The 12,361-nt window shown below is 37.7% G+C and overlaps 1 protein-coding gene across 17 annotated transcripts in view; it reads right to left on the bottom strand.

Annotated features, from left to right (window-relative positions):
* The window catches only part of nav1b (neuron navigator 1b), a 63,940-nt gene that overhangs the window by 14,091 nt on the left and 37,488 nt on the right, over positions 1 to 12,361 (bottom strand). For 16 of the 17 annotated variants that reach the window (XM_016668876.1, XM_016668880.1, XM_016668881.1 and 13 more), the window contains 7 exons: positions 6,006 to 6,150; positions 4,840 to 5,140; positions 2,293 to 3,040; positions 1,455 to 1,868; positions 699 to 740; positions 457 to 617; positions 44 to 217 (listed from right to left, as the gene is read on the bottom strand). In XM_016668876.1, the coding sequence (XP_016524362.1) occupies positions 44 to 217; positions 457 to 617; positions 699 to 740; positions 1,455 to 1,868; positions 2,293 to 3,040; positions 4,840 to 5,140; positions 6,006 to 6,150 (1,985 nt within the window). Of the gene's footprint in view, positions 1 to 43; positions 218 to 456; positions 618 to 698; positions 741 to 1,454; positions 1,869 to 2,292; positions 3,041 to 4,839; positions 5,141 to 6,005; positions 6,151 to 9,393; positions 9,574 to 12,361 lie in introns of those variants that run through there. The other variant, XM_016668886.1, reaches the window with a different exon arrangement.

The raw sequence follows: 12,361 nt of genomic DNA, 5'->3' as shown, positions 1-12,361 counted from the left end.
TTGAAATATTCGAACACAAGAGAAGAAAAGCAAGAACATTCACCATCCTCTCCTGGTTCGCGGAAGGATCCGGATCGCATCATACTTTTTGGCCGGTCAGCCAGAGACATACTGCTGCCCAGAGGGGAGGATCCATACAGATCGCAGGCTGGGTCACTGGAGGGGCCTGTGCTGTTGGAGCGTGATATCCTTGGAGTGCCACATGAAATTGGGGCAACTATTGTGCAAAAATGGCAAGCAAAAGGATAAAACTAAATCCCACAAACACAGGAAGCATGACTTTACCTGAATATAAGACAATTATTCCAATGACTGAATGAAAGGCAGAACCATGTTTCAATAAAAGTTTCAAAAACTGGTCTAAAAGACTTCAGTCAGGAGATTATCATCTTCTTTGCATCACAATCTTACAGTTTTAGGAAATCTTTTTTTCAAAACTGGAACAGACACACTCACCAATGTTGGTTAGAGTAGTTTTGCTGGAGGAAGGGTGGAGAAGGTGGGTGGGTGAAGGTAGCTGAGGGGGGGTGTTGCTCTCCGTCATGCTCACTATAGTGTGAGAGTGGCGTCTTCCCGGCTTGCTTCCATCGCTGTCTGAGAGGCTTGACCCGTAGCGCCTAAAAAAAGGTTGTTTTAAGTGAAAACAGTGATGTCATATTAAACTGAATGTAAAAACAAGCAATGCTACTTGGACTCACTCTAAGCCTTTCTTTGGCAAAGTATTCCGGTCCGTTTGCACACTGCAAAAAAGCAGAGTAAAAAAAATTGCTCTGGATTACTTCCAGCATAAAACTGTTATTGTGTTACAGAATCACAATTACCAACAGATATTTCTTGGATTTTATTAGAAACCCTGCCAAGAAATACCAATGGTTTGTATCACTATTTCTACATTTGAGCCATTTAATAATCTATACACTTTAAAAAGCCACGTGTCTGATTGTCTAAATATGCAGTTGCTTGCCAGAAAATAGATTGGATGATCTTCACCTTGAAAGAACAGCAATTCTGTGATAGATCCAAACTTTTACCTCTTACTCAAAATGACAGCTCACACTTTCTGCCGTCATAAAAGTCCCACAAAATAAAAATGGATTGGTTTGATGGCTGCCAAGGACCCTGTATTTATGCTTACTTTACAAAACAAGCGTACAGCAAATTATCAGTGGCAAGGACAAATGCAGTTCTTCCTGCCAACATTGTTTTAGTGCCTGAGGTATAGTCAATGGTCCTCAGATGTGAACTCTGAGCCAGTAAATACAACATTTATTCAGATCACTCTGAAAAGCCTGGGAGAGCTTTTTGGCTTTCACATTAAATTCAGTGAATTAATTTGAAAATAAAAGTAACAACACCTGCAATCTGCATCCTTATGTAAGGAAATACAAACACACAATAAGCTGATGAAAGCATCTTTTACCACAACCTATTTTAAATAAAAATCGCAAACTTGCCTATCCGAGAGATTGAGTGACGTCCTACTCCCTCCCCTCCAGGTTCCTGAAGCCCTCTCTTCTTTATCGCTCATATCTTGCGGTACAAGTCTTACGCTGGAGGGCACACTCATCTGTAGGGGTAGAGACTCCAAGCTGCGATGCATGCCAGAAAGTTTGGGGTAAAGCATGGGGGATCCACTCAAGCTCAGGCTTTCGCTGGTATAGGTGGGGGAATCAATGTGGAGGACAGGAGCCGGGCTTGGAGTAAGACGGGTGGATGTGTGGGAAGCAGCCAGGTCTTGAAGCTTAGAGTATGGTGGTATTTTAGGTGGAAGGTCCTGGATGGTCACACAGGAGTCAAGACTGTTTGAATTCATCTTGTCCAGATGAGCCAAGCTGGGAGGGCGACCAAGAGACTTGGTATTCAGCATCCTAGGAATCAAGGAAGGCAAAATATGTCAAAACAAAAAAGGAGAAAATAATCTGCTATTTGATGCTGATTATCAATTTTCTCAAATTAGTTATTGTTTTTATTCAAACATATTAAAACAATGCATCATGTGTTTAAGGGAGCTCATTATAGTTTCACTGTACAAAGTCTTGGTAGAACTGTTTTGAAGGCTTGTCGTTATCTGCAGCATAAATCCACAAAAACCTAGCTCCCCTTCCTCAGCTTTCCTTAAATACATTCTTTAGTGAGGGCTGTTAGGTATTGCTGTTGACATTAAGATAACTAGAGCACTTATTCTGTAAACCAACACTGCTTCGTTGTGCTAATACAAGTCGGAAAATTCCAAGCCAAACTTCCATGGCTTGAAAAAAGGAAAAGTAAGAAAAACGTAGCTTAATGAGAGACCTTGGTGTTGTGGGAGAGGACAGTTCAGGGTATTTGCTGCTGCTTGTGCGTCTCAGGCCATGTAGTTTCACAGTTGGCTCCCCTGCACACTCTGACTGGCTGTCGTCTCCCTTCAGAGAGCCACAGTCCACAGCCTTGGCCTTGGCCCGTTCCTTTTCTTTTTCTCTGTCTGTCTGGTTCACAGGGCCTGTACTCGTTCTGCTCATCATTTTACCACTGCAGCCGCTTGACTCTTTAATTCTGGGCCCTGTGGAAGCCATGGGTACAGGTTTCAAACTCAACAGAGTGGGGTCAATAGTTCCACTGGCAGGACGTGCCGCTGGGCGTCCGATCACACTCAGAGCGCTCGATTTGGCTGGTCGGGGCAGGCTGCGGTACTGAATGCTGTTTCGGGCATTTGGCCCCAGGAAGCCGTGCTCGCTGCTAGCGTCGAAACTGTTCTTTCTGCCCAAGCTTGTTCCTCCACCTACAGGCTTGACAGGGATGCCAGATGACTTGGGTGTTTTCCCCACTGTAGCAGAGCTTCCGGGGATATGGGCGCCCCCTGCTGTCATAACAGTAGCGGTACCGGTGGCTGTTGACGGTTTCTTGTAGCCAAAGGAACCTCCAGCAGATGGCTTCACCAAACCTGAAGGGGGCTTGCGGTGTTCTCCGTGAAAATCTCTGCCAGCATCTGAACGGGACCGTTGTAGGCCAGCAGTTTTGATGGAAATTTTAGATTTGTCCAGAGGCTTCTCACTTTTTGGTGCTACAGAAACAAAAAAATTGAATACATTATTTTAGAGCTACCGAGACATGTAGCTAAATTTCTAATACAGTCTTTGCAAGCAAATACTTGGAGAATAAGTTAATTTTCAATAAATATTTAGATGGCACGTATTCTGACTCACCATTTGTTGGTATAAACCTGCCATTGGCAGATTTTATGAATATTTTAAAACAGGATTGACAACAAGTTCAGATGTCAAAAATTAAAGTTATTGTTTTAAAAATACCTTTTTCAAACAAGAACATAAAATGAGGTGAAAGTGGAGATTAATAAATTTAATGTACACTTATTTGTGGTAAAACAGATCAATGTTGCCACTGATCTGTCATCCACAAGTACCTGGAATGTCTAAAAAAATTAAGCAGATAATTTCCTACCTTAAATAAAAGAGAAAACATGCAAATCATGTCAAGTAAGTATAAAAGAGCAAGACTTTTTTTTTTAACTTAAGGAATAACAAAAAGAAAATATTAATTCAATTCAGTTCAGTCCAGTTCAGATCAATTCACATACTGGCAGAACCCATTTGGTTAACCTTATCTGAAATGATTGTCATTTTGCTTTAACAGACTCTTTTCCTCATTCTGATTATTAGATGCAAATGCAAAGATGGCTAAAAGACTGACTGAGATAATAATTAAATACTTGTCCCTCTAACTATGGCATCTTCCTCTCTTGTGAACTGTTTTGCTTTGCATTCAGATTATTTTGGATCAGAATTATGTTTTAGTTTTGCCAATCATCTGTCAGACATGCTTGATTTTATATGTTATTTTCTTTACTCATTGGTACATTTGTCCTCAGTCATTAGTTCAGGTCCTCACCCAAATGCATTACATTCATTTGATGGCCCTTTTCTGGTTCCCATGTAATGAATCGCCTCTCCTACAGTTATAATTAGTTTCCATCACTCATTGTCAGATCCTTCTGTTAACTGCCCTACTTATTTAGCTGTCCTCCTCTTTCCTCACCTCCTTGTTGATTGGCCTAATTGTTATCACATAACAGTATATATTTGGTATAAATAACATTATGTTAATCATAATATTCAATACAATATGGTTTTTGCAGTAGTGAGAAATTTAGACAAATACAGTCACTATTTTTGTTTAAATAGTGTAAAAATCAAGAGTATATAGTGTTTTAAGTAAGGGTAATACATTGTGAGAATCACATAAGAACCCATAGCTGTTCCTATTGAAAATAAACATTCATATGAGTAAGCCCAAAATACTCTGGATTCTTTTTGTTAGTACTGTTGTTAGTACTAGCTATAACTGATTCACTTATGTCAAAACATGGAATTAGCTCAGGAAAAAAAAAAAAAAAGTAAAAGCAAAACACTGTAGCTAAAAACCCCCAAAAGAGTGATTATTTTAAAATACTATGTTTTTTGATGATGAAAAATAATTAAGTAAATTCATCAAAAATATTTCTGCAGACATAGATGGTAAAAGATAATAATAATAGCGTGGGTGCATAACTTTAAAATGATATTGTTCTTTTTGCACGTAGTGTGCAGAATGGATCAGAGCCAGACTTGCATTAGCAATATATCTCTTCAATGTTCCAGATAACAAGCAGGCATTTGGCTTGACTGTTACATAAACACACTGTTTCACGTTTGCCTTCAGAAGTTGGGGAGATAATTGATGACATGGATTTTCATCTTAAAACAAACTAAAAGTAGTAGCTGTGGGCAGAATTCCTTAAAGAAGATAAACAGATAAAACCTTTTGATGAAATCTAGATGAGACCAATATGCAACAGAGTCTCACCTGCAACCTTGAGCATACTCTGGGAGGTATGGGTAATAGGGGAGGTCACGCCCACCGGAGGATTTCTGCCCTTCTTGAAACTTCCTGGTTGACCCAAACTCTGAGGCTTCTTCAAATCGGCTTTAACCCCAAAATCTTCGCTGAGGCTCGGCGGCTTCTTTCTCCACTTGCTTGGGGCTTCAGATTTGAGGCTTCCTGAGTTGAAGCTGCAGCTGTCAAGCTTGTGGCTGGCTTTGCCATCCTCGCTGTACCAAGAAAGGCCACTTTCCACCAGAGATCGCTTCTCTGCATCAGTGCGGAGCTGAAAAGAGAAAAATGGAGAAGACACAATCAGATGTATCCTTTGTTCTCTTTACAATCAACTGGTGTCAGTAATTTTACTTTGTATCCTATTTGCATTCCAGAAAAAAAAAATAGAAAGATAAACTCCTGCACCAAAAGAGAACTGAAGACAACCGCAGATGAAAATAAATTAAGTTTAAAATAATTATGGATTTAAAACTTTTTAAGACGAATATAAAATATCTTGAGTTGAAAATGTAAATGTGCTATTTTTAGAAAAAATGACAGTTACACATTAATAGATATCATGTGGTGCAAGTGGAGGTGGCACTAAGGACAAAATCATGCATGCTGTTTCTTGGCATGTTATTAAAGTGATATAAAACGGCAGATGGCTCATAGAGTGGCAGTAATGGCCATGTCGTCCAACCAAGCATTCTCCAGTTTAGCAAAAGCAAACCCATTGTTTGTCTACAAAAAGGTAGAGACGTTGACAAGACATTTCAGCATCAAAATTTGTGATTTCTTGAAGAGATGATGCAATGTTGTGTCCTGCGTAATTTTTATAAAACAGTATTCCAAAAAACACTCAAATTGAATTACTTTCATGATTGATTAATGCATGGACATGCAAATATAATCAAACCATTTCAAAATTGTGCCCGACACAATTTGGGCCATCATTTTCTTCTAAACAATTAATGCCACACACCATCTCATACAATCAATATGTGTGTCACCCTAAGATTTAAGACACTGTTAAACTCAGAATGCACACTATTCACAGAGGGCACTTACATCCAAGGGAAAAAGCAGAGCTTATCTTATTAGAAGGGACATTAATCCACACTGGAATGGAGAGAAGATGCATTTTTACAGCTCACCATAACAGAGGAGCTCCGTCTTGATCCCAAAGGTGTGCTGGGCAGGGAGTTCAAAGATGAGCTGGCATTAAATTCCTCTGAGCTGAGGTTCTCTGAGCCGTCACCATCACTGAGTCCGCTGCTGATGGAGCTGCTCTCATCCCACCTGAAACGAAACAGGATAATCGCTTAGAAAAGTGGTTAGTCTGCCTTTAAAGAGCAGAAAAGGACAAATAAATGGTTGCACAGCATGGAAAATGTCTGTTTGTAGATGTGAGATTGGCTCTGGAGTCAAAGAAACCACTGCAAGAACCACACCAAGAACTAACATATCAGTTGATACATAAATATTAAATCATCATTTTCTTTCATGTCATAAATTTCTCACTTCATTCGCGCACACAAACCAAAACACATGTAACGCTAGTTTCATTATATGTGTAAGGTCAAATATAACATGAGAAAACCAAAATTAACAACATAAGTTTCTTTAAGAAAAACTCAAAAGCATGATTAGCCAAAATAAGGTTATAAATCAACCTAAAGCTGTGACATCAGAAAGAATTCAAGTGTACTCTGCCATGTTTTACAGAGGCAATTTGTGTAAAAAGGGGTGATTAGCTTTGAAAAGTCTTCATGAGCTTTTCCTTCATGTCTCAATGGACCTCTAAGTCACCTTGAAACAGACAATGCCTGACTGGCAAAAATTACAGGGGTGGACAGTCTCTGCACAACCTAAATCATGCCCTGGAAGTCAGGCTGCTCATATTTGAACAGAATGAAAAGCTAGTCATTGTGCAACATTCAACAAACTGTGCACCCTTTTAGTCAACATCATCATCAGCGCACGAGACCATTCAAGTCTAATAGGAGGCTATAGTTTTCTACTCTGAAGAAAGTGATATCTGCTGAGACCATAAAAACAAGTCCAGCTCAGTTCCTGCATAATTATGATCTCGATTATTACCACTGGTAACCACAGATGGTAATAAAATTTATGTTGGCACACAAAAATGTGGCCTAGTGGAAAAGGTAAATTAATATGATCATTTCAAGCTGAGTCATTGCTTGAGTTGAATCAGTTCTTCTCTTCTTCTGACTTCTCCACTGAGCTGAAAATGCCCTTTGTGGGTATGAAGTCTGCAATTAGCAAAGGCTAATTGCAGACTTCATGGGAACATGGGATTGCACAGAAAAGCACAGGGAGACAAAAATGGCTTGTACACGTTCAGAATTGAATATAATCACATGGCAGGAAATGAGTGGCATGGCTGAAGTTGTAAAACAGAGCAGTGGCTGTGAGTTACACTTCTTTAAGGTGCTGATTTGGACCATTTATGTAAGTGATGGCTTAGAAGATGATTTGTGGTTATGGGTGGATAGCTTCAAAGTTTGAGTTCAAAAACAAGAGAATAAAGGTTTGATTTAATATTTTCAAAAATATTTTCAACACCGTCGACTCTTGGATTAGTTTAACGATTCCCACTCAGTGCAAATTTCTGTGGTATTCTCAGACAATAGCTCCTCTGTGAGGGGCGACACAGAGGGGCCGTGAATAACCCCACAGGGATGTCAACTTTTAGAGGAAGGCCTGTGGGTTGTTGATATTACAAGCCAAGTTGTCTGCTCTGTGAGGTAAAACCCAGACAGGGAGAGTGTGGGAGTACAACAACGGAGTGCATGTTTGGTGGGGCAATTAACTGGTGTTTCTTGCTTTCTATGGCTGCCCTCCAGAGTCTTTATGATGCTAGTCTGATATGTGATTCACTAAAAATGTTTAAGATGATTGATTGGCTGGAGAGTGTAAGAAAGTGAGGACATTCCAACAACTTTTACATAGTTGGTAGGACATAAAACAGTAATCTAAAGGCTAACGGTATTGGTAAACATTGTGGATATAAACAATGTAAGGTTGTAAACCACTTTATCTTTAGAACACTTTCTGATTTCACCTTGGTTTCAAATAAAAAGACCAAGAAAATATATCTGGTACAGTCGCTACCAAAAGTGTAAGCACCTCTGTTAAGTTTTCAGGTTTTTATGAGGTTAAGATTTTTGTTTTATCTTTATAGATTAGTCCACATATAAGGTACTATAGTCTATATCATACCATTCAACTGAAAAAAAAAATAAAATAAAACAAACTAAAAAAAGATGCAGTAATTCAGGTAAATGATTAGTCTCTTGAAGCTCTTCTGATTCAATTTCAGCTTTCTGTGGTCTCTGATATGGGATGGGTCTATTCATCGTCTCAACTTGACGATATTTTCCCACTCTGCTTTGCAAATATTCTCCATATGCATTGAAGACATTTCTTGTTCACAGCCCTGTTTAGGTGACTGTCACAATTGGCAAGATTTTTAATTGGACTCGGCTTGGCCATTCCAAAACTTTTGTTTTCTTCTGATCATGTTATCTTGATGTTGACTGGAATTACTTCTTGGGCTCACTGTGATGCTTAAAATATAAAATAATCTTCAGATTTCCAGCAAAACTCTTAAGGTATTAAAAACTGTCTGTCAATTGGAACTGTTCATAATTTCATCCATCTCACAAAAAAAACAAAAAAAAACAACAAAAAAAAAAACAAAAAAACTGTTGCATCTGAAGATGTCTCACAGTGTGACATCTTTTGGTAATGGTTGTCTTTGATTTTGAGTCGCATCTATCGTTTACCAATAAATATATTGTTTATCAATTAGTGACCAAAGTTCATATTTAGTTCCATGAAGACTGTATCACATTATTCTTTAATAGTTTGGAAAATCTTAACCAATTATTTCAGTATTTCTTTATTTTATGGTTCATGCAATGCAACATTTCATTTGTCACCTGCATAGCAGACTTTATTGAAACTGGCAGTAGGTAGACCTGACTATCTACTGATGTGTAAGGCTGACGGAATAAACAAATTGCTTATGTGTATTTCGTGACTCATGCTGAACCACGAAATAAGTTTTTTGCAAACAAGAACATGCCTGTACTTTTTAACAATTATCTACATAATTGCTTATAGCTGTAATATGTGCACATTTAAGTTAAAAAAAATAAATAAATATTTTTAAAATGGTGGCTCGTTTGAACCTCCATACAGGAGGTACATTTCAGTAAAGGAGATAATTAACAGCCACATTACAGTGTCCATTCAAAATCTCCTTTCACTGGCCTTAATAATTTTACAACCAAATAAAATCAGTATTTTAAAACAATCACACGTGTTTTTAGATGTGTTTTTTTTTTTTTTTTCCCTGTGAAAATACTCAGTATTTTTGCGCTATTTCAATTATTACTTCATAATCCAACAGGCTATAGAGATCAACGTCTATTTAAAAAAAAAAAAAGCGTTTAAAGTGAACGAAATCGGCGGATTTAAATGTACCTAAAAGTGCACGTAGAGTCGGAGAGTTACCTTGGTGTAAGAAGTAAAGTCCTCCTTGATCCTGCCGCTGACCGCAACGGAGGCACTTTCAAAACACGACCGCTCATTTGTGTCTTTTTCTAGCTTTTCACTTTAAGTGACAGTAAATTCTCTTAATTGTCCGTAAGCGAGTACTATTCACATCCTGTGAAAGCAAAGACCCACTCTCACCACTCATTCAGCCAGCAGAAAGGAGTCAGGCTACACCCATCCCCAAATGAAAAACGAGAGAGGGAGACGGGACGCGCGAGCGAGACAGAGCGAGAGAGAGAACTGACTACGATGTTTAATGAAAGGATGATCACCAATGACGACGCTAACCCTTTAACTTTAGCTTGCTTTTTTAGGAAATTAACACACATTAATTTAACACTTGGCAAAAACTCTCGCTCTATAACAGTTATAATTAACTTAAAAACGTCCTTGAACTTAGATCTTTACGGAGGCTGAAAATTTTAAAGGGCGCATATTATGTATTTTCCAGGCACATAGTATCATTTTATAGCGCAATTAAGTAACTATGTTACATTTGTTGTTATAAAAATTATGTGTATACAGTATACCAAACATAATTTAAAATAAATTTGACTTTGCAATTTGATGGCTTGAAATGGGCATCTGTCTCTTTAAGAAGTTCCTACTTTGTCCAATACTCCACCTTCTGCATATCAACACAATAATGCTCCTCCATGATGCTGTTTGCAACCGTTCTTAAGCTCATTGAACTGAGAAGTAGTTCGTATGATAAGTGCAGAGGATGCGCAGTTCCACCAAGTGTTTTCTCCCGAATGGCTACCAGGGGAGATTAAAGGATTTCTCAAACATGCATGAAATAACTGAAGCAACACTACACATCTGTTTGTTATGACGCAATTACATTATAACATGATATAAAGCTCGAAAAAGTTGATTTTACATAATAACCTTGCACTTTAATAAACAATCTAAAAAAAAAAGTCAAAAGCCAGCCTATAGAGAATTTTGCAAATAGTTTGACTTTTATGTTCTTTACAAAATTATTTATCATACATTAAGACATTTTTAAATGCAGTATGGAAAAAAAATGCAGTTCAAGGTAGAAATCTAAATCTCTCCAAGTGAAACCACAAGCCCACAGATGACACAAGGATCTCCAGTGATGCATGAGCAGCTTTGGAAAACCCAACCTCCCCCTCTCATTAGTAGTGGAACAGTTATATTCATTGCAATTTCTGGTGATCTCATGTCAGTAAAACACTCCAGGAGGTCAAAGCTTTGGGACAAGATGGATTTGCACCCCATCCACATCATCGGTCTTGATTTGTAAACCCTCCAAGTTATTCAGACTGAAAATGAGGGTTCAACATACTTACCAGGTAAGTAATTTCAAAACATAAGAGCACAACTATGTGTTTTTCATTATCAGTGATATTTTAAATGATTGTTAATAAATGCACAGAAGCTATTTCTATGACACAGTGAAACATATCTACAATTTATTCAGGAAAGATGAACAAAGATGCTACTTTTTATTATGTTGTGCTTTCTACAATGATTGTATCTGCAGGTCAAAGCTTCACAATAAATGGAGACAAAAAAAGTTTACAAATGCTCAAAGACAATTTATTTCAGGACTTTTGTACACACTTTTACCTTAAGTATAAATAATGATAATATTAATGGAGAACACTATTTCTTCTGATGCCTGTTGATTTTCTTTGCTTTGCTCACAAGGATCATAAATCAGTGGTTTACATAGCTGTTGATCACATATGGCATTTATTCCTTAACACAACTTAAAAGAATGAATATTTGTCTTCCAAGAATGATATTTGATCTGAAATGTTTACAGGGCAAAAAAAAAAGTGTGTCGGTGCTCACATATCCTGTTTATCTCAGCCAGACCACACTGTTACAAAAAAAGCTGTCATCCAAACAGCCTTCCAGCAATGTTTGCACTTTATAGTAACAACTGTACTACACTGATAAGCAAATGGGTTGTGTAAGAAAACATCCTCTGTAAATTTGCTTTGTATGTTTTGTAAAGCTGCCAACATGAGGTTTTTGGGACATTTACACTTGGCAAATGCAGAGCGATATCAAAGCATCTGTCTTTGACTGAGACATAAAACATTCTTACATTATGACCTTTAATTGTAGTTGCCTTTGATCTCTTATTTTTGCTGTTTCCTTCACTTTTGATAAACTGGTCTTAAAAACATTTGATTGGCTGGACCAGTGGCATTGTTAAAACATCATAAGACATAATAAAAGACAGAAATTACTAATTTAATTTAAAGATTAGCTTGGCACTTATGAGCTTAATTTGAACAGCAGTTTGACAGGAAAGAGGGTGAAGAGAAAATAGGAAGATGTGGCAAAATAACCCAGTACAGCCACTTTGAGGACTACGGTCTCTGTATGTCGTTCACCTGCTCTACCAACTCAGCCACTCTTAATAAAGACACTCCTTATCATTTATTTTTAATCAAATATGATCTGTTTAGTAGTACATAAAACCATAGCTAATCTATGCTATGATTTTTCTATGCTATAATCTATGCATAGCTAATCAGTCATGCAACTGTTGGTTTAACATTTGCATAAAAGGTTGAAAAATAAGTCAACAAATTTGTGTTTTGCTCTAAAGCAATGTGTTGGACAACAATTAATCCCAGTAGGAGACAGCTGCACCAGACTGTGCTGTTCCTACTCATTCAAAAAGTCAACCTCTCTATTATAAGTCTCAAAATGTACAATCTGCACTGCATCTAATACTTAATACTTATACTTTGAATACTTTGAATTTCTGCAGTCTCTATGTCAGGTAATGATTTTAAGACACCAGCAGGGGGCAGAAATAATTCAAACTCACCCCGAGATAAAAATGTAGTGTTCATCCTCTTTCACAGTGTATCAAAATGAAGCACCACTTAGCATTCAGAAAACTAAATGGCTTTTGAATCATAGGAGGAGTAGA

Source organism: Poecilia formosa, unplaced genomic scaffold (genome assembly GCF_000485575.1).
Source record: "Poecilia formosa unplaced genomic scaffold, Poecilia_formosa-5.1.2 Scaffold18, whole genome shotgun sequence".
NCBI lineage: Eukaryota > Metazoa > Chordata > Actinopteri > Cyprinodontiformes > Poeciliidae > Poecilia > Poecilia formosa.
Note: the sequence above shows the minus strand (reverse complement) of the source record. Positions and strands in the feature narration are given on the sequence as shown.